A 23,899-nucleotide genomic window follows, 5' to 3' on the forward strand; every position below is an offset into this window, starting at 1 on the left:
CAAAGGCACTGTTAACTGTGCTAAGAGTATATTTTCTAGTGTGAATAAACTGCTGATGAAACCACAAAAAGAGACAAAAACAAATCCATAGAAATACCATGGCAACCAACTGTGAGATGATCCAACACATGTTAGCTGCATGGAAAGCCCTTATCACAATCTCTTTATTCTCTATGGTTATAGAACAGGAAAAAAAAATGTTTCCTAATAAGCCGCCCATTATCTCTGAGCACCATAAAGCCAACACTTCTTTCTGAAGCAGAATGAGTTCTCAAGGTCAACTTTTTTAGTCAACTCATTTATATGCCATTTAGGTTGAGCTCCATAAATCCTATCTTTCATGTGTTCTTTCATCACAAGATGTTGGATGATTACGCTGAATGTCATCCAACCGACACTGCTTAAATCACAGAAAAGCTCTGAAAATGTTCGGCTCTACCAGGCAAAGGAAGAGAAAAAACAACTTGGCAAGAGTAGAGAATACACCCTGTTGAATCTTTATTAGCTTTAACAGGCAACCGCTCTGAACATATAAGGGTGGCTTTGTGAAATGCTGCAGAGGGTTTCAAATCTCTCTCTCTTTCACAGAGAGAGAGAGAGAGAGAGACCCAGACGCATCCCTGCTAATTTTTTTTTCTCCCCCCTCTTACAAGCTGTTTTGTTGCCGGATGTGATTATTGAACATTACACTTCACGACAGCCGGAAAACCAGATAAAGAGAAGAGAAAAATCCCTATTTGAAAATGGATATGCAGACTAAGAACCATAGCTTAACTGTCATTTGTAATCAACTTGTTTGAAACCCTTTCCTCTCATCTCTTTCTCTGAGTCTCTCTGGTATTCCTCCTCACTCTCAGTCTCATTGCTCTGCTCAATAAAAAAAAAAGAAAGAAAGAAAGCCTCAGAAGCTTCTCTCATCCCAACAAACACATTTAAAGCAAAAAGAAAGAGGGGAGGGCTGTGTTTGTGTATCTTTTTAGCATTTTTCCATGTGGACGTTCCTGATTTTTCATGTCTTTCAGCACATCTGAACACTGTTTACCATCTCCAGACACCCCAATGCTATCTCAGATCGACTCGAATCAGATTTTCCACACTATTTGACAATGTGTGCTGGTGGTTTACTTTGGCGGTCGTTTTGCAGCCCTCAGCCTGGTAGCGAGGCTAATCTCACTCAGGTTGAGGATCAACGGTCTCTGTGGGACTCCAGCGAGGGTGGGGGGGGTTCGCTGTCTGTCTTCGGTTCAAAGACGGACACTGATTAATATTTTTGAGACAGAAAGAGAGGTGGTGGATGGTGGGGTGGGTGGGGTGGTGCAGAACAGGACTCCCCAGTGTTCCTGTCAAGTTTGGTTTCTGACTGCATGAACGCTGGCCACCACACCGCTGCTGCTGCTGCTGCTGCTGCTGCTGCTGTGGAGGCCGTCGCCTCACTGCGAACACTTGGCAGCCCTACGTCTGGATCTTTGAAGATAACGTGTGCTATTAATAAACAAACAGAAGCAATTACTGGGAGGCAGAGGAGAGGAGAGGGATTGGATTAGGTCAGGATGAGCGCCGGTCTCACTGAAGTCTAAACTGATGAGCTGCAGCACTCCAAAGACAGCAGAGATACCAATCCCTTCTCACTGACCCCCGCACCCCTCCAGCCTGCAGCCACACAGAGGCAGATAACACTGCTTTGTGTGCTTGTGTGTGTGTGTGTCAACACTTCACACGTGCAGGCCTGAGTGTATTTATGTGTGGCCTCTTTGTATTATATTTCACAAAGAATGAAGCCCCTTTGTTTTGTACCTTGACTTTGAACATAGATATAATAATGATGAAATAGCTTAAAGAAGAACTAAACCCACCAGCTAACGAAAATAATAATAATAATTTAATCCAGCCTTCAGCACCAACAGCTAGTGTCCCGCCAACATATGAAATATGTTATATGATATATATATAAATATATATTTGATATAACTGAATCTGAAACTAAAGTTGACAGCTTATAACCAGCTCACACCAAATGACCACCAGTCCACTTACAAAGCAAAACACAACAGCACAACCACAGATCCTCCATCCTATTCCAGCTAACACTACACCACAACACAGCCTTCTAATCCACCTAAATAAATCCAGCAAACACCAGTAACATGTACCAACATGTCAACACACATCATATCATTGGCTAACAACAGCCAGTATAGTAGCTAGCACGTTAAGCTATAACAAAAACATCTAATAACCAAACCAGCATCACAAAAAAACAGAACAATAGCCTTACATCATTAGTGTGCCACCACTGGTAGTGGTGAATATATAACTTGCTGCTGACATCTGGATGGAAGATGTGACGTATCTGACTGCACATCTGTACTGCATGCGTCAGTGAATGCATGTAAATGTGTGTGGAGGAGGTCCTGATATATTATGTGATAAACAGCAGTCATGGCAGACAAATAAAGCTTGAGAGATAAACATGTATCGAGGTAACTTATTGTTTCATGCTGCAGTGAAACTTCCTCTTCCTCCTCCTCCTCACTGTGTCACTCACATTAAGCTGATCTAGTTAAGATTCCCACTGTGGCATCTGAAACTCCTGTCAAAGCTGCCTGAGCACTTCGAGTCCAGCATGCAGTGGGGGATGACACTCACTACCATGTCTCATTCTCCTCAGAGACTGTGAATAGTTAATAATTCATCAGGAAGGTATACTTTCCTGCACGAGCACCACAAGGTACAGCATGGGTGGAAACTCTCTCCCACTGTCAGTTTATCATTTGTCTCTCAATCTAGATGTCTTTCTCCATCCCTTTGTTGTCCTCCCTTTCTTTCTTTTCACCCCCCCCCCCGTCATTCACCCTCTCTATATTGCACCACTTCAATAATTCAAACTGATATATAAAAGTCAATGAAATTTGCCATACCTCGGGTCATTACGATGCCTGCCAGGGATTTGTGTCGAGCGTGCGCAGGACTGCAGCCGCCCACCAGCGACCGGTACTTCTCCCTCACCAAGTGGAATATTGAATCAGCAAAGTCCTGAAAAACACAATCGCTCCCTTTAATTTCTACTAAACACAATCAGGACAAACTGACTCAAACGTTTTCTCCGTTATGATATTCTACTTTGGTAATCTGTTCAAGTAACACATTGGGTTAGTGACAGATTGGCCTGAACGTAAACTTACCTGTTGAACTACACAACACTACACAACACTTTCACTGTGTGAAAACATACAGCAATTATTGTGTATTCACAAGCCAAAAGCAAGACAGTGCATACTAAGGAGTGTCTATAGAAGCTTTAAAGGTTAAGTTGAGCACAGGGACACAGGCTGTAACTGTTTACACATAAATGTCACTGTATTGTTGTTACTGGGCTGATCTACATTGGATTAGTGCATCTTGACTCTGCAGCAGACTCTAATGGACACCACACCACACCAACAGCATGAATTATTAATGTTGTTATTGTTTATTATTTCAGTGTTTTGTCCATTCACCCTTTTCCAAATTGTATTTTCCGCCCATGCCCGACAGTGAAGTCGAACCATGAACCATGTATGTAAGACCGGAGAGCCCATACATGTCCTGAGGATCATGCACTCATCACCTCATCATCTCCACAGTCCTGGACTCCGCCTTATTTGTGGCCGCCTAAACAGCCACTCACCTGACACTTTAATGACGCCAGTCTCAAGTGGCTGCAGCCGCGCTCCTCATTTTTGACCTTTTGCATATAAAATGTCACCACTTGATCTGATCCTCTTACACATGCGTGAAATGATGCTGTAGAATCAGCAGATGAATGCTCATGATAGCACATTATATACTATTTATACATGTTTTGGGAGGTCAGATTAACTTTGACCACCAATATTTATTGGGTTAATCCATGAATACCACTAATATTTTCCTTAGTTATTTTATGTTCATCAAAACATGTATGCACAAAACAACCTGACAAAATAATGCTTATCTGGATAGTGATGAGGAGAAGGAACATAATGGACAACAACATATAACAGATGGTGGTTGTTACAGTATGATATTAGATTATACAATTTAGAAACTCGTATTTAGCGGTGCACTTATGGATTGCCATCATCTGGCCAAGTAGAGTAACTGCCACTTTATAATAAAATGGCATTCTGTGCTGTTTCATTGTTAAAATGAAACTCCTGTCGGATGCACTGTGACTCACTGGTGTCTCATATTCTTTTTTGCCAGCGTTTCCCATAATCAAAGATGATGTTGACACTTGTCCCAGCACAATCGCTCTGATTGTTTTCTCTCTTTGGCTTCACTCAAGTGGATGAACATGCTGGATGCTGTTTTTACATCAGTTTTTCATTTCCTCCACCATCTGCCATTTGGAAACCGAAAGCTTGAGCTCTCTTTGCACTGAAACTACTTCCTGTTTCTGCTTTATCCCATCACACAAAGCGCTCAGTCCAGCAACGTTTCACACAATGATGTACTGTAGATAAAACCTAATGCTGCTCAGCGCTTACTCTGAAACCACATGGTTCAGCAGATGTTCCCAAGGCATGTGCATCACACTCACAGCCATCCAAACCCTTAATGCTCTTTACTCTTGTTGGTAATTAAGGACTTAAGACTGCGAGCGGCCTCCACACCAACTCTAAGGCATTAATGCATCACCGGAAGATGGCAACAGAGTGGCAGCAGAGTGCGCCTTTTGGACAGATTGGACCCACAATGTCTGAAAAAGGACATCAACAGATGCCACAGTGACAGACGTACGCAGTGAGGGAGGAGGAGGAGGAGAGAGATTAAGGGTGGAAAAAAAAAAAAGACGAAGCGAGCAAGCGATTAGCGAGCATATTGCACATTATAGCCGTCGTCAGAGCTGTGAAATACTCTCACAGTTGGAACTGGCGGTCGAGGTGCTCACAGCTTGTTGTGTGGTGGGTGGTGTGTGGGTCCATGTGTATGTATGCACATGCACATACAGTATGTTGCTCTGACACTGGTGTCAGCCTGAGGAGAACGGAACAGAAATAAAGAGAGAGTGAAAAACTGAGCTTCTTAGATAGACAGTCATGAGTCTGGTCACTTCAGAAAAAAAAAGATGTGTTGTTTCTCTTTATGCTTGAATAATTGGCCCCTTCTGTGAGGATGTTTGTTGTTCCTGAGCCCTTCTTCATGCTGCAGTGATGCCTAATGTGGGGCAACATGAACAGAAAAATCAGGTGATGAGCAACATCCCTTATAAAGCACTAATACTCAGCCTTACTGCCAGTTTTCCAAGTGGCCACTCATGGTAGTACAATTTGAATGGATTTTGGAGCTTTTACTCTTTCTATTGTGCATTTTTTTGCATTATTAACCAGAAGTTATAAAATATAACCCTTGCCACTCACAAGAGCCTGGAAGAGTTGACCGAAATGTCACCAAAGCAATAGTTTAGAGGCAAAATTGCCCCACATAAGAAAGCCACATACACATGGGCACTAAGTACAATGCCACAGGCATACAGGTACATTATACAGTCAGTTCCAGGATTATTCCAGGCAGGAAGAAATCCAGCCCTGAGGGTCCTTCTCCTCATATCTTTCATGTTGCTGTCAGAGGGAATGAGTCAGTTCCAGGATTAATGATGACACTCCTCCATCTCTATCATTCTTCAGATGTTCACTAAAAGAAATTCTCTTAGATAATTGTATTAATGTTATCCAACCAAATTTCACGTCTCTTCTCAAAGCTACGCCTGGACAGTAAACAGGATTTAATGGAACAAGTCAGTGAATCATCATCTGAATGAATTGCTTAAAGGTGGCGGCTAATGCTAATGCTAATGCCGGATGAAATGGAGAGAGTGCAACAAGTTTGCACATATTGACTGGATTTGATGAGGGGTGTGTGTCACTTACATTTAGCTGTACCCCAGCATACAGACGTAGCCTCAATATCCTAACAAGGTATAAATTCAAATGCATTTTTGGCAAATTCATGATAAAATAAATATATAAATAAAAGACAGATGATGTTATTATTGATGAAAACTAATTCTGTGCCTGCAACCTGAAAGTCAGCTGTGGTAGAGAAATGTTGTGATTCTGTGCGGCAGCACGAGCAACAAAAAAACGTGTGCAGGAGCAGAGAGGGTGGGGTGGGGGGGTGGAGGGCTATGGAGGACCCTGCCTTGTTTCTTGTACCTGAAAGTGACATCCAATTAATTCGAACAGAATCCTGCTTGGCTTGGCAGCGTCAGCTGGTGTCGGTCACAGTCTGAACTCAGAGTCAAGTCCTCCATCCCTCCTAAAGGCCTTTTCATTGATGACATTACAGAGGTGAGAGAAGGTGGCAGCTCAGAAAGGCCCGGAGAGCAAAGGTGGAATAGACCCTGGCAAACAGCCCAGCTTTTCATCCCTCCCTCCTCCTACTCCTCTCCTCTGGCTCTCTCTCCCTTTCACCTCTCTCTCTCTCTCTTTGTCAATTCATGTTTCCTCTCGTTTTATGCCCATCTTTTAAGTCCTTGTCTTTTTATTCTTTCTTTTTTTTTGCCTGCCTTTAACCGCCCTCCTCCTCCTCCTCTCTCTCTCCTCTGTTAGATTTATCTCAGTCTCTGATGCTAGTTTTTGATAGAGGGCAGTGATGTGCCAGGAAAAAGAAGCCAACAGTGAGTCAGAGCCTATAATTTTCTCATACTGCGAGCAGAGATGAGAAAACAACATAATCTACATCACCTGGCTCAAAAGAAAAACAGGCTGCGATTTACAGCTGTGTTTCTCTGTTTATATCAGCTAATATCTAAACATCTGTCCATACACTTTTCCCCTGTTATCTTCCTTAAATATGCACACACACACACACACACACACACACAGCTTTCCTCCGTGGGGGAGTTGAGTGCCACCTTCAGTGTGGGCCTAATGTGGCAGAAAAACGGGGCCAAGGATCTCGCTTCTCAGTCAGACAGAACATCAGTGAGACCTGCCACACAGTGAGAGGGGGGACCGGCTGGCTTCCTCTTGGATGAGCATCAAGGTTAGCGCCGCTCCAGCATAGCTACACTTGGGAATTTGGTTTTTCAAAATCTATTTCAGGTAACTGATGTAAGCTCCGCTCAGAGTGCATCTCAGAAAACTGCTGCGGTGGCGGTTGTGTTACTCACCCCACCTGGTGTCTTTGCTGCATTAGTTCTGACCAATTTACTTGGTAATTCCTGTGGGCCTCCTCAGGGTGGAGAAAACAAGCAGCAGTAGTTATAAAGTGGCTGCTGCAGCTGCAATGGGTGAGATTAACTGTAGCCATCTGTCCAGATCAAGAGAAGGGGGCTTAAATAAGAGAGCAACATTCAAAGTGATCTCCTGACCTTTGACAGTAAGTCTCAGGTCAATCACCAAAAAGAAGCTTTCTGACAAGTTCCTCTAAAGACCTTCCATTCATTCACGTTTAGAATCAAATTCAGATTCAGAAAACTTTATTTGTCCCTGAGGGGCAATTTAAGACACAAGGTTGACTGTACTATGGTTGTGTGTTGACTAGTTTATACTAGTTATACACGGTGGTTATTCACATTAAAAAAGACAATTCCCAGTGCCATCAAACAGGTTTATATTCGTTTCTTTTTACCTTTGATGTCACAATGAGTCTGTCACAAACCGGTGGTAGTACGAGTACATAAAAAGTATCCTAGAAGCCATCACTACAGATGGTGTAACGCAACGCAACGTAACACTATTTGTCCCACAGGAGCACCAGAAAATACTGCTAGTTAGCTATCATTGCTAACTACAAAAACTACAAAACCACCCTCTGGACTCTGCATGTATCCCAAGGAAAGACGCTGTGATATTATCTGTATTTGGCAGAAATTAGGCATTAGCTAAAGTCTATGCTATAGATATAGAGCTAAGGGATATAGCTTTCACATGTGGTACACATACCTCAGTGCATGATCAACAATGATATTATTAAAAACACCAACAATTAAATATTGGACCCCAAAAAAGACACTTTACAAGTTGCTGGTGTTCACAATGTACTGCAGTGAAAAATACAGTTTAAAATAATGATAAAAAATCTTCAAGACAGAGCTGGCATTTTATCTGCCTGTGTCCTCCTCCTCCTCCTCCTCCTCCTCCTCTTCCTCCTCCTCTCTCCCTCCCCGACTGCTTGTGCACATAAACAGTTCAGCATCTTTCTCCAAGGTAATGTGGAATGTCACCAACAATCCTCCTGCTGCCTTTTCTCTGAAGTCAATATTGTGCCAGAAACACAAAATGTCAACGGGGGAAATTTTCTCTGCTGCTGCTTGACCTAGAAGTCGGTGCATGCTGGGTAGAGAAGATGCCACGTATGTCTTTGTGTTGAAAGGCCGAGAGAAAAAAAAAACTGTATAATTTATTGTTTAGCACTATGACTCCCAAAGATTCAGATTCCCCCACCGACTGTGTTTTAAGTCCTTCCATCTTCTCCTTATGCTGCCGCACATACGTCAGTTAATCTTCTGAAACGGGGGATGTAAAACTTAGGCAGCCATGTTGAGAGTGTGTGTGTGTCCATGTGTGTCACTTCTCCATGAACATCACTGCTTGATTTTACCCCACCCTGCAGGAAAAACACACACACACACAGACACACACACACATATTTTAACCCACCACCCTCACCACCTTATCACCCGCCTGCAGAGCGGCCCAGGCAGCATAAAAATCGGGGCCATGTCTTATATTTCTTTATAGAGGTATTTAACAATTCATTCTCCCGAGTTTTAATAGTGTCTGCCCTCTGCCTAGATACCCTCCCCTCCTCCTCCTCCACCTCCTCCACCACCAGCCCAGCCTTCCTTCCTTCCTTCCTTCTCCTCGTCCCTTGCCTGCCGCCAAGCATGAGGCTTTTGAAAATGGATATCTATTCATTTTGGTGGAAACGCTGCCTCTGGGGGCTTTTTAGATTCTCAAAAAGCCAGACTCCTCGCGGCGAGACAGATTTCCCTCTTGTTTGTTCTCCATGTGACACATAGCATCACACTCACTCCTAAATCTTTCACTCTTTCTCTCACTGGCATCCAGATCTGTATCATAAGAGAAGAAGAAGAAGCAGATACTGTATGTCAGCATACAGATCTCCTGTCAGTGGTTGCTCTGCTGTCTCGCCTTTTGTTGACAGTAAAAGATGCTATTGTGCCGTGTGACAAAAACAAACCCAGAGAAGTTGAACTGTGTACAAATTTGGAGAGTGCTCTGAAACACTCCTGCACCTCGCCTCTAACCAGATCCAACCTTTTCTTGTGCTATGACCAGATGGCCCTGCTGCAGTTTGTGGAGCAGATTTCCACCAGTGTGTGTGTGTGTGTGTGAGTCAAACTTTTTGCCTGAACAGCGGGACCTTGTCAGTCAGATCAGGCAGCCGGGCTGCACCATGCGGCCTTCGTCATCATAACAAGAGGTTTTCCCTTTTAAACTACATGCTTGATGTTGAGTGACTGAGAACAAAGGCAGATGAAGGAGCATGAGACAGAGCGAGGGAGTGACAGAGATTGTGCAATTGATCTGTCTTTGCCACATCACACCCCACCCTCACTTTCTCCCATTGAGGGTGAGAGAGCGGTGGGGGAGAGATGTGATGTTTCACCATGGGTTCCAGCAGCAAAGCTGAGCTCAAGCAGAGATTCCTCATTAGGCTTGAAATGGTGGAAACCAAGAGGATAAGCCCGGTGCTTGCAGTAAGGATCAGAGTCAAGGATGAGCTATTGCAACCTCATCCAAGAACTGAGGACACTGTTTCCGGGTGATGATGCTAAACATAGAAGCGGCTCATTATTTATCTTATGCTCTCCACTTGGGGCTGCAATCCATACCTAGGTGGTACATCTTCTGTGAGGACCCAGCCCAGCTATACTACAGATTACATGATGAGACAAACTGCATGAAGAGACAGCTAAGAACATACCGTGGGACTATAGGATGGCTCAAAGGGAGATAATGTTAATGAGCCACGTGGTCCAGGCTTTAGCTGAGACTGAAATTTTGCACTGAGGCACCATCATCGGGTCAAAATTGCTGGTTCAGAACTTCAATATTGCTATGATGCTATGATTTGGATGCAGGTATTCAGCTCATCTCTAGATCATCTGGTGTCTTTATAATGTGGTTATTAGTAGAATGTTGCAATAATCAGGTCAAGGTATGTATAAGTTCATAAAATACCTGCAAAAATACATGCAATACTAGTAAACCTACAAACTCTGCTATTTTGGGACTGTACTGTAAGCGTGTTTGCATATTTTGTAAATTTAGATAAGTCCTTTTATTGCTTAATTTGAATTTTACTTTATTTAAATGTATTTTTAATTTCATGTAATTAATTCCTGGATATTATTAACGCTAGATTGGAACCCAAACTTTGGTCACAGCTAACTTCACATCCCCCCCCCCTGATTGGTTACATGTGTTGCAAGCCACTAGTGCTCTTAAGCCAAAATCCAAACATTAATTTGGGAAATGAAACCCCAACATTCAAGCCAAAACAAACTGCAGCTACTGAATCATCACCACCGACCGCAGATGTTAAGCGCGACTGACTCTGAAACTCATTATCAATCTGAATTCTCCTCCACTGATCAAACACACCAGGCAGTTACGACAACACGGATGCTATCAGGACCTGGCCCATCTCTGACGCTACAAACTGTGAGGGTGCAATCTGGAAACCATGCCTGCCAGCTCCCCGGATAACCTTCACCATCCCTGCTCTGAATGGGGCTCATCTGAATTCAAACAGAATGTTTGCAGTGTTTATTTCCACTGAGCTGCCACTGGGTCGACTACAGGTTGAAAAAAACAGACATAAGCCACGGGGGCCGGGGTTAATCAAGAGTGTTAGATATGAGACCTACTCACAGGTAAAACCAGTGTGGAAATGATTTATAATCAGTCGAAACCACGGGTACATGGGGCCATTCACTCCCTGATCGTGTGGTAAATGTGGAAATCTGTGAGAAGAATAGATGCCCTCCACAGTAGCCCCCTTTATACTGGACTGCTATGAAGTTAACAGTTGTGTGAAAGTGCACCACACAAGACACTGCCACAACAGCACACCTCAGCTCAGCTACTCTTTGTCACCTTCCTTCTGTCTGCTCTTTATGGCTAAAATGCCACAACCTGGTGAACTCTTCACCTCTAGCTTTAATGGGATCCTTCCTTAAATGCACTTAATGTAGTGTCTGGGGGGTGGGGGTGTGAAAATACCAGCGTTTAACATCAGGCACAAAAGCCTGTGTAGGTAGAGACTGATGAGGGCTTTAGCCCTGGAAACAGGATTGCTGTTTTGCTAGAAAAAAATATTTCAATACAATCCTGTATGATATTTCATATTGCACTGCATTCAATATCTCTAATTTCTATATTGGATTACACTGAGCAGTAATTACTATAATTACACTGGAAATGCAATTATGTTACATTTTCTTCCTGGGGTCTAAATGCCACAAAACGCAGTGAATCGCTGTCATTTGACAGAATTTTTCCTGGTAGTTTGGTTTTACAACAGGTCACAGACAAGACTAACATCCTCTTCCTGGCTCTGTCTTTAAAATATGCACAGGGCAGAGGAGATGACAGAGAGGAAGAGGAGGAAAAAAAGAAAGGTTCAGGGTGACAACGGATGGAGCGCGTCTAAGTCGTTTCGGTATAAATCCCCTCTGATTAACCTCCATGGTGGAGATAAAAGCAGCGATATGCCTGAAACGACTTAATAATGTCAGGCGCAGTGTAAAACACACACCGGCGGCTTTATATATTATGCACCAAAGGCCAGCAGAGGGACTCCTGCGAAACGATAACATGGCCAACCCTTAGAGAGGGGGAGAGATGGAGAGAGAAAAGAGAGAGAGAAGATGGGCACTTGGAGAGGAAGAGAGGCTGGAAGGAGACAGAGGAGGAAATGAGAGGGTCAGCCATGAGCATTTAACAAGAGTCTATCATCTACAGTAGATAGTTGACTAAAGGGAGGATGGAGGATGGAGGAGGAAGCCACTCCAAAGGCCCCTGAGGGCTGTTCACACAGCTCCCATTAATTTGCCTATGATTCAGCAGAGAGAGAGAGAGAGAGAGGGAGAGCGAGAGAGATCAGCTTCTTAGCTGCATCATTCAGGGTAATAGTACAAGGCTATTCTGGTCAGTATCTATATTAGGGATGACCCGATCAGGTATTTTTTTCCCTCAAGTCCGAGTCCAAGTTATTTGATTTGAGTCCCGATCCAATAAACTAGGACCTCTTGCACCAAAGGCGACTACCATACCCCTACACTACAACCCAAAGAGGCATGCTGCGCAGGAGGCGCTAACTTTGACAGCCTTAACAAAAATATATATCCGAGTCCTGATCGGGAACGTAGCGTCCGATTCCGATCGAGTCTGAAACGACGTAATCGGGCTTGATTTCCGATCACGTGATCGGAACGGGACATCCCCAATCTATATGCTGTTTACTCTTGAGTATACCATGGTGGGTAGAGGCTGGGTAGAGCAGGGTAACTCTTAGTTCACACAAACGCACCATCCCTGAAGCCAGATATCTGAGATAAAATAATATTCGCCTGCTGGGGTATGGATGGACTCTGTTGTAACACAACTGCATGATGCTGAGACTTTATTAAAAGTCTCATATTGCATGATGTGTCTATTCTCAAACTCCCAACAGAGAAATTCTGTCTGGTAATATTTTAAGCCAGACAGAGCAAACCTACAGAAATAATAACACCAGCAGAACAGTGTTTGTTGCTTTCGACAGGTGGAGAGGCTGTAGCAAAGGCTTTAAAACATTTAATGCGATGGTAGGATCCAGCAACGACTTTCATGTCTTGAAAAGAGCCATTGACAAAGGCTCCTCTGAAGCGTCTGCGATGGCTCCCCGCGAAGGGCGGGCGACTGAGTCGGCCTCAACCCAGACACATCAGCCATGCCTCCATCTCTGCTGCTCTTGAAGATACCACTGTGGCTCTTTCGGTGGGCTCGACCCTGGCAATCAGCGAGACTTCAAACCACGGCGCCATGCTTTGAACGTCTGTTGCCAAGCGCCGCTTTTTTTCTCGGCATGGAGATTAGAGTCACTGACGAAGGGAAACACTGCTGCTGTCACATGTTTCTCTGCTTCTCTGACTGTAACACAATGTACTGTCAAGGGTACAATGTGCAGCTAATACCACTGCAGAGTACAACAAGCTCGCTAATTGCACAAAACATGCTGGTACAAATGATCCTAACATTATAATATACTGTTTGTATATTTCAACACAGCAGCAATGAACAATGCTTCCTTTGCTTTTCATTGTGTTTGCCAGGTCATGGCTGGGAACAAGACTTTAAATTATTAAGCTGCGTTTTCTTTTGTCCTGAGTCCATTTGTTTCTGAAAGGGTCATTCATCCAGAGGCCTTCCCTCTGTTGGTGACTAAGTGCGGACCAGACTCTGTGTCAGGTCTGTGGGTGCTGCTGCTGCTGCAGCCAAAAAGGCCCTAAAGCCAGCCATACATCATCAGATATTGATACGCATCCGACACAGCGCCGCGGTTGACATTTGATTCATAGCTCTGGGTGCTCTTTTGGAATTCCTAACATTCAACAAGGGATCATGGGGAAATGTCAATGTTGTGTTGGTTTGGGGCACCTCGCTGACATGAAGGAGATTGGTAAAAATAAATGAAGCAGCCTGGTGAACCAGGTAGCTAACTTTGTCTGGAGTTTATGGGCCTTACAGATTATAATCTAGGATTATTATTCCTTTGTTCAGTCACATCTATGCAGGAAACAATGATCTTTGTGGCAGGTGGGACCACAAAAGGGGCCATAAAGCAGTTACAATTTTATATTTTTATGCAATTATTATACAATTAATAAAGTAACAGAGTAACAGGGTTGACAAGAGACCTACTCTGGTGATCATCTCTGAAGGTATGTTGTTTCTTCTTTCTTCCTATTCTTTATGTTTAATTCTAGCTGCCCATAAAATGCCATTTAACACAATAGTTTGACCAAATTAATCAAATAATTCAATCCAATCACAATCAATAGGTTGAAGCTGTACAGCTGTTATAGTTCCATTTGGAAATGGGCCAGGAAATAATAATAATGTGTGCGCAGTGTTGGGAAGAAAAGTATTCAGTTACAGAATACAGATTACATGCCTTAAAACGTAATTTGTAATGTATCCCGTTACTCAGTCTATTCTGAATACTCGGATTACTTACTGAATTGCATTTTAAGTGATAGAGTGCAATAATCAGCCCCTGCTTACTACAAAGGACGCTATAAAACATTCAATAGAAAATGTGCAGATTGTTCCAGCTGACTGCATCACGTCATGTTATTCTATTTAGAGAAACAGAAACAGAACATAATGATGTCAGAATAATATATTTTTTAAACAACGTAACCCAAAGTCATTTTACACACAAAAAATATCATCCTCAGACTCTGACCCCCATCAGTCCGGCTGCTCTGTCCTCTCTGTCGCCCGCTTCATGCAGCTTTCTGTCCAGTTTGCTGACATGAACCAAAAACTTTAACTTTGATCAAAGACGTTGTATTGATGGTAGGAGCTCTCACTCCAATGACTATTTACCGTCATACACACGTATATGACCACACAATGAGACAAGAGATCAGGAGTCAGACATCTGCTGTGAATAAGATCTTTGTTGTAAGAAGATTTTTTTATGTGACTTGTTTCATCCAGCAGAGTGAAAAACACTTAAAGTACCGTCGTGTAATCCACTGATTTCAGTGATTTCAGATGACATTTTTTGAGCTAACTGTGATGAAACACACTGCATTAATGTCAAAGGGTGCTGCTCAAGTGACTGTTTGGAGATGTGAGGTTTTCACCTAACAGCAGAGGTACAGAGTGTTTATCCTGCAGACAGCAGTGATACGTTTACACCTGCCCTTTGGAGGAATAAATAGTGTTTCTCTCTTCTGCACTGAGGAATGTGACTTCTAACATCTTCCTGACAGAAAAGGCTTAAACAGTGCATGATCCCTCTCACTAGCACACTCACACACAGCCTGTGCAACACAATACAATATGCACTTCACAGCTCGAGGATAAAATGAATGCAAATAAGCGCATGAGAAACCCTTTGCGTGCATGCCACAGAAATCAGTCTGCGGCCCCTGCTCTTTTAACATTTACTAAAAATCCATCAGGTGGCGTTTGCAGAGTAAGCAGAACGCTAGACAGACTGTAACAAATGCACATGCTCTCTTGTGTCACCTTTTCTTTCCTTTGAACCACACCTTCATATAAAGTCATGAGTGTGTACACACACACACTTTATAAGCTCAGTAGGCCAGTAGAGGAAGCAGCAGAGGCATGACAATAGACTGGGAGTCGATATCAAGCTGAAGGGTAAAAAACACAAAGACTGAAGGTCTAAACCTATTGTGCCTGTTTTACTTTTATGTGTTTTGTTCAAATGTGAAATTACAAACACTGCACTGTGATGGATCACAGCTCCTGATGAATGGCTGTAAAGCTGAACACTGAAGAGATTTAACATGCTGTGTCTTTTATTCTTCTCTCTGTCTTCCCTGCAGCTCATGTAACGCATGCCGTTGCTATGTTATAGAGTGAGGTGAAGAGTGAGCAGAAAAAGGAAACTGAGACAAATGAGTGGTTCACCTTAAGACGGTGAAATCATCATCTCTCTGCCTCCGCAAAACGCTGAATGCATCACCCTGAGCCGCTGGTTAAGTTAAGATTTAATAGCAGCACTGAAAGGAAGCACTGAATGCCAGCCATGCTGGAGAGTCGGACTGTTTGTGAGAAGGAGCTGCCAGGAGCAAACAAGGCTGAGCTGTAAATGTGTTTCCATAAAGTGGTTCAGAGGAGACGATGCTTGACATGTGAGGTTGTTGTAAAGGGAGACACAAAGAGAAAGAAGGCAGGAGGAGACGGCAGCAAATAATGTACATAACAATGAATGACAGCTTAGTGGTTTAAGAAGTAGTCAGTTATTCTACCTAAAAGTAGACTAAGTAGCGATTTAGCACTTGGTTTCTAAAAGTACTTAATACTTTTTTAGAAAAATATTAAATGTAAAAACTTGAACTTGTTCAAACACTGTCAAGTAATCATTAACTGTCTGATAACTGATGATTTTATTACAATAATTTCTCTAACTAGACGAACCATCTGTCTGTCTACCATGTGCTAATTTCAACCAATTAGATTCCCTAATTGCTGAAGCAGAAACACAGCAAACTGCTGGGGGTCGAGCAAGTTGCACTAAACACGTCACTAGGTAGTTTTTGCCATGAACTCAATTCTAAATTTATAACCAGGAGGATGGAGTTTGTGTGTATTCTGCCTTACTTTTGTTGTCGATTGGTGAAGTTTAGAAAAACATCATGGTATAAGTTGATTTTACTACAGTTGTAATTAACTAAACTCAACAGAGGATGAAAACAAAACAGCTTGCGGTGTCAGGGGTACTCAAACATCAGTCTCCTGAATGAAAGTCTGCCGCGCTGCATGTACCACCACTTCCATCTGTATCAGTCCCATGACATGTCATCAGTCATGAGACATCAGACATTGGGCAATACGACCCTTTGTTCCGTTAGCATAAACATAACCGCGTGTTTTATCTGGTTCATGTATTATCATGGCATTCTTTAGTTTTTGAGTCGACTTCTCTGTCTTTTGCCTTCATGGTGACAAGCTGCAGATGTTCAAACATTTAACAATGCTACTTTGACACCAGCCATTTCACTTGACTTAAAACTACACAGTTGTTGTTTTCTTGTGCTTGTTACATCACCACTGCAGCACTATTTTGTATGAAACAGACACGATTCAATTTTAATCAGTGCAGCACTATGTAACAGCTCATGTTTCACTCATGACCCAAAGCAGATTCTTCTTCTTTTACTGCCTTTTCTTCTGGTTTTTGGGCATGTACACTCAATAATTACTCTGCCTGCAGGGGCTTGTGTGTGTGTGTGTAGACACAGTGTGAGATGAAGAAATATTTTCCAGGACATAGAGGAAGACCTGAGGCTTACATTTAATTAATAAACATTACTTTTGTCAGTTTTACTAGTATAACACCTGACTGATCTCTCAGGTTATTCCTCACTTTCTTATTTTTAAACCCTTTCCTCGTTGTGTTAATGAGATTTGGCTTCACTGTTACATCCTGTGTTGCACAGACTGCATGTGAACGAACAGCCTCACAAAGAAGGATGTTACATCACACACCGTCGGCATGCTTTAAGCTAAGCCGACTTTTGTTTAAACCTTTTGTGCTCTCCCTGTCAAACTTTATGTGTCTGCCACTGTGGTGTTTCATTTCTCCACCAGCAGGAACGGCGCCGGTTCATCATACAGACCCTGAAATTCAGCCGGGATGCAGAGGCAGCAACCAGGGCAATGGAAATGGATTTGTTATGTACCTGCTGACGTAAAATCCAGGTGCTAAAGCAACAGTAGAAATGTATTCAGAGTCAGTGCGTGTATTCTGGTGCAATGGTTAAAGTTATGTGCAACTGTGAGGGCATGTCTGCCAGCACTATTAGTCACCTTGTGATGCATAAGTGTGCAGCGAGCTGGGTCAAACTTTTCTTAGTCTAAAGGCTTAAAAGTCACAGAGTAAAAACTTTTCCATTCAGCCTCTGAATAAAGCATGTGATAACTATTCAGGCTGTGAGCCGTGGATCTTTTTTTACCTATAAAACACAATCTGTCAAAGCCTTATTGCTGCTCTGTGTAGCCAATTGAACAGCTAATCAACCCATCTTCCCAGAAGCCTTTGTTCTAAAGTTCATGCTGCCAACATATCTCGATGCCGTACGTACCATCCCACCTCTGTGATGGTGTCAGTGATTGCTACAAATGATGTAAGGGCATGATTCTCTGCAGCACCCAGAATGGCTCTTATTTGATCTGCTAAGTGCTTCGCGAGGAGACCGCGTCGGGCAAAAGATATTATGAGTCATGGCAACCCTGCCTGTCATCTGTATGCAGAGTTCAGCATTTCCTGTATCGGAGGGGGGGTGGGGGGGGAGTGCCATCAAAGGTCGTCGCAGAAACATCCCTCTGTGACAATGACAACGGAAGACAGTATTAACATTAGCTTCAGGTCCGCCTATGAAATTTAGAGGTGACACCTGTGACCCGAATCGGCAATTCAGCTGTTCTGGAAGCAAAAAAAAAACAACAAAAAATCAGCTGATAGTGGCAGAGAAAGTAAAAAGTTCAGTAAGAGTTCAGCTGCATTTCTTTTGTGTGGTTGCACTCTTCTAATTTGGCAGAGCTCAGCGTGAAGGAGGACTCAGGCAGGAATAAATGCAGCAATACAAAGATATGCATGCATACATGCAGACTGTACAGAAAGCACTAACATGACCATCAAGTAAACATTAGGCATATATGACCTCTGTGGTTCCGTTAATGCCCAGTGGGATAACATAAAAACGCATGAAGATGGAGAACGGGCTCCATCCATAACCTGGTGGACAATGGTTCCAGGCAGGCTGAAATATGAAGGCTGAGGAGCACATGAGGTCTTCCCAGAATGCTAAACTCCCCCCCCACACATATCTCTCAGCTGCTCTCTGTCTTTCTCTCTTTTTCTCCCCCCTGTGCCCTGCAACCAATCTGACGCCTAATTAATCCTGAAGGTCTTTTGTTCCGCTGAGGTTTTTCTCTCTTTTCCCCCTACTGCACTCCATCCATCCTCACCCCCACCACCACCACAGCCTGCCTCTCATTCTTCCCTGTGCCAGCTTGGGTTTTTTACCCCCTTCCTCTACACACAAACACAACACACACACACAAACACACACTCTATCATTCATACATCTCATTCCTGCCTCTCCTATTCTGTCTCCCCCTGGAGAGGCACAGCATAGACCCAGACAGCAGGACACAGGTAACACACCCACATTTCTGACATCTTTGGGGCAATTTGGCCAAGACAAAAACATCATTCATATATTCCTAGTATTCTTTTAATTATTCTCATATAAGACTCTTTCTTATTTTTATTTATGAAGCTAGATGTTCCCCCTTGTTTACAGCGTTTATATTAATCTCTCTGGAACATTGTTGCCTGTTTAGCATATGGACAATGAGTTCTGTATCTTGAAAAGAAAGCAAACGATCCAGCAATGCTGTATTATTGATATACTAACCTAACATGTTGGAGTCATCCAGATTATAAACAACAAGACTGATGCAGAGGTGAGCCCTCCTGTTCATTCTACATTCTACACTGAAGCAGAGCGTATCAACAACACAAGACATGTTTCCTCAGCGATGGCGCTGAGGGGGAAGCTGCTCAGGGAAACATCCACAGAGGTTTGGGAGGCCCAGAGGGTCCTAATGATCAGCCAGCTGTATAAATAGGTAAAGAGGGACGGCCACTGTCAAGGGATATGGTCCTTTTTCTACATGCTTTATGTAGCACCACAGGACTGAGATTCAGGGCAAACACAAATGAAACGTTAGTGATAAAACGATCTTCTCCTCACTAGCTGAAACAGCCATAATGCCTGTTTGATCAGGCTCTTCATCAGTCTCTGCTGTGCCACCAAAAGAACTACATTTGTTTTCCGATTCCTCTTCAAGTGAAGCCCCTGAAAGAGTTCCTGTGATCTAACCCTAACCAGGCAGTTCCTGAGGTAGACAGCACTGTAAGTGACTTTCATCTCAGGGTATCATTTTTGTTTTGACAGCTTTCACCTCCCTAATAGGGGCAGAGTGAATTATATTAAAGATAATTAGATAAGACAAACAGCCATCCAAAATAAAATAAATCATGTCAGAGAGCATGTTTTGGTTACCAAGATTCCTACCCTAACACACTGTGATCGCTTGCTGGGTGACACCTTAAGACAAATATGCCATCAAGGCAGGAAACGGTGCTGGTTTTTGCCAAGAAAAAAAAACAGGAAGTTGGCCGGAGACATATGATCGACACAAGTGTCAATGATGATCTGTCTCAGGTGTCCACTTCGGTTCACCGATACACACTGAAAGAAGATCAGAGGTCAGTTTGAAATGGGTGCCACATCCTCTTAATGCATATGGCCCTGCTGGTGTCTCCATTCAGAGCATATGACAGAACGGTCCACTGCTCCAGGCAGGAAGGTCATTTAAAGGCCAGACATCCAGACCTCTCCTCTCCTCCCTCCTCCTCCCTGCCTGAGAGCCAGAGATAAACCTACACATGCCAGCCACACAGGACCAATAGTCATGATTTATCGGAAGCCATTTGCTACCTGAACGCCTATGAAATTGTAATGAACTTGATTATGCTTTTAATGAAGTGTGAGAGGTTCTTCAGAAATGATTATAGCCATGCTCTGGCTCACAGTTAGGGGCTGTGGAGGGAAGAGGAGGAGGAGGAGGATGGAGACAGGAATGGAGGACTGTCCTGAAGAATGAAGACTTAACAGAAGCAACTCAGGCTACTGTAGGACGAGCAAGAGGTGCAAACAGCAGCGCGACGCTTCTTTGGAATAGATTACAGGGGCGTTTTACAGTATGTGTGAGGTGACTTGACCCAGCCACCCCCATTTCAGCTCTTCTCTGCTAAGGGATTTTCCCTGAAAGCTGCATGCTGACGCCGTACATTAGATTGAACAGCCTGCAGCATCATAGGTCACATTTTGCATACATATTAGACAGATGAGGAGGATTCTAACCTTTCGGTGTACAAGCTGTTCCCATTCAGACGGGGAAACGTTATTGTTTGGTAATTTCACACGCAAATATGCACCCTTCCTTGCTGCTTTTTCTTTAAATACCAAATGATGTTAAAAGGGCAGACTGACGGCTTTTTGCTCACATTTAGGTGACGTAGAGATGCTTTATGGATGCATAGGGGTTGATCACATTTGCAGGTCAGAGCTCAGCATTAGTTGTTGTAAAAAACCTACCAATGCTCCCTGTAACGTAACCTATTATTATTACAAATGGCTCACATTTGCATAGTTTCACCCATTATTTTGATAATGATACTCTGTAGAGTAATTACTGAGTCATGGGAACATGGTAAAGTCTCTAGGGCCGCTAACTAATGATGATTTTATTATCCAATATCCTACTGATTATTTTCTTAATTACAAGACTAATTATATCATCTATTGCTAAATATGAGGAAATTACAGAAAAGAAAAGAAGCAAATCGCACAGACATGAAGCCTAAACAGGAGTTGCTTTTTTGTCTGCATTCTGTGTTGTTGATTTTGACCACATGATCCTCTTGAACAGACAGAAACCTACAATAAGCTCTTCAACATGTCACAGTTTACTTTAAAGGTAGGGTAGGAGATTTTGAAAACTCAGTGAGAGTCAGCCAGATTTCAAAAGTAAACACACGCCCCTTTCTCTCGGAGCTCACCCCAAAGCCACGCCTCCCAATCACATGGATGCGCATTACCTGAAGACGAGCTGCGGTCTGTGACTTCGTCCATCATGCACGTACCTCTCTGGTGCACACAGAGCAGGAAGAGAGTGACAACCAGCCAACTCTCCGTGCAGGGTCCACCCGGAGGATTGGCTGATGTTTTTAGTGTTTTATAGCTTCCACAGATGATTCATATTCTTCGTTTAAAGTGAAACTGCCGAACTAATCGGTTGCTATCGGATTGTAAAGAGAAGTTAACAAAAAGTGCATCAGAATGAAATCTCCTACCCTACCTTTAAAGATATAACATGTGTTTACGTAATGATTTGATTGTATTATCATGCAAAATATTTACATCTAATATCTCTTTTTGAGGACTTTTAACCCCCAAAAGAAACTTGAGCAAAATACAGAAATATCTTCAAGATGTTGCTTTCAAGAAAAGAGGTCATATACAGTGCAAGCTAGGCGTACGTAAAACAAACATTTTACCACCTAAAACCTTAAACTACGGTATGTTTACACTTTTTTTCTTTAAAGTATGTATACGATTACTTAATCACATGAACAGATTCAGTAAAGATTCAGACAACCTCCTAAGCAGAAATATACCGAAAGAGTTTAATCGAGCTAACCTCATAAAACCAGGTAAGGAGTTGCGCACTTGTCTTGGTGAACCCCTTTTCTATATTAATTTGAAGCTGTCTGTATAAACACTCCGGTCCAGCTGTAAGAGGCTTTTTATTGGTGTAACTCTGCAGTGATAAATGCCCAATGCATGTTTTATCGGGCTATTTGCACTGTGCCACTTGTGATGATAATCGCAGACGATCCTATGTGTACAGTGTGCCGCGGTAGCTGTCACTATCTGCGTATCTGTTGCCATCACTGTCCACATGCTGTGGATGTAACACTATCAGCAAGGTCTCTGAAGCTGTTAATCAGCTCCTCTCTAATGTGTTGCTCACACCTTCTCCCTCTCTGAATTGCTGGATTTCTATCTCAGACAGGGTGCTTGGCCGGGCGATCACTGTCACTAATTTGTTGTGGCAATATTAATTAATGATCAGCCTGTCACAGCTGTTTATATTGAGACAGATTAGAAGTGGGAGAGATTAGACAAAGAAAACAATCTGCGAGAGGCTCAGCGGCTGACAGGGGTCACCTTCACGTGTCTGAAATCATATTCAATTTACCGTAGCAGAGGCAGGGAAATTACTCCACTTGACCAGTCTGTATCCTTCTCTATCTATGAGGCTTCACATTTAGAGATAAGTAAATCAACTCATTCCGAACCTCAATAAACTAAAGGACAATCTACAGCAGCTTTTGATCTTGGCTAATACTATGACAAATTAAAATGTTCTGTTAAATTTATAATGTAACCCAAAGACAGATATGTTTAATCTCACATCTGTAGGTTTTTCATGTTTTTTTTCCTTCAAACCTGTCCATTCAGCCTAATTCACATTCAGCTCTACCACCAACCATACTTCCCCATTCAAATGGATCCTAATCCGCGGTGGCAGAGCGCAGCGTCCTGACCACTGACCTCCACACTGTCCTCTCACATGGACCTGCTGACTCTCTGCCTTCCCACAGCTGCGCACGAGTCTCAGGCTCAGTCAACTTGGCAACACCGCAGTGCGTTGTGACGACAAGTGGAGATTAAGTGGCCAATCAAGGCATGAACAGTGGGGTAATCATTCCACTTGGTAAAATGGGTGTCAGGATTACTCCAGCACTTTCTCACTTCACTGTGCAGGCTTTAATAGGGCAAAGACATTTTCTGGTAAGTAGAGTGCTGCGGACAGGATTTAAGAACAGCTTCCTGCCGGCTGATTAATAATTAAGACAAACAGTTAGGTTTAGAAGTAGTGGACTGATGGGAGCACTAACGGGAGAAATTGTAATACTTAAAACTCTTAATATTCTTTTGGAACACTCACACACATATGCACTCTATGGCATCTTAGAGTGAGCAGATCATTTCTCTGTGTAACAGACTGTTAGAACATCCTAAAGAAATATGGCCAATTTCATTTTGGATCGGTATTGTGTAAAATATTATTGTTTATGTTATGAATATTGAGATTTTATTATAGAATATTTTAAATTTTATTGAGTAGGAATGTAGTAAGCAGACACAGGACCCTGGAACAACACACGATCCCTTCATTTCACCTCAATATGACATAGACTGTATTCATATATAGTCAAAAACACATAATTAAAATCAAAAAATCCTATAGCTTACGTCATATCAGGCATGTTTTTTTATTGCAGTTTACGCAAGATGGCTAACTTAAATCTGGATGTCTCTCAGAAGGAGAGAAGTGAATGTAAGACAAGATATATCTGCATAGCAAAATCCGGTTTGATTTCCCTGGGTAAATAAAGGTTAAATGAAGGAATAGAAAATGAAAGACCTCGCTAGAAGATAAATAGCTCTTTAATGTCAAGCAAAATATGGCCCATTGCCTCATTTTTGCTATGATTGTAAAAGTCAATTCCC

General features: G+C 42.8%; 1 protein-coding gene across 1 annotated transcript in view; it reads right to left on the minus strand.

Moving 5' to 3' along the window:
* adarb2 (adenosine deaminase RNA specific B2 (inactive)) overlaps positions 1-23,899 on the minus strand; it is a 138,409-nt gene that overhangs the window by 21,070 nt on the left and 93,440 nt on the right. Inside the window, exon 4 of the mRNA XM_028433209.1 lies at positions 2,919-3,033. Coding sequence (XP_028289010.1) covers positions 2,919-3,033 — 115 coding nt within the window. The remainder of the gene's footprint in view (positions 1-2,918; positions 3,034-23,899) is intronic.

This window comes from Parambassis ranga, chromosome 20 (genome assembly GCF_900634625.1).
Source record: "Parambassis ranga chromosome 20, fParRan2.1, whole genome shotgun sequence".
Classification (NCBI taxonomy): domain Eukaryota; kingdom Metazoa; phylum Chordata; class Actinopteri; family Ambassidae; genus Parambassis; species Parambassis ranga.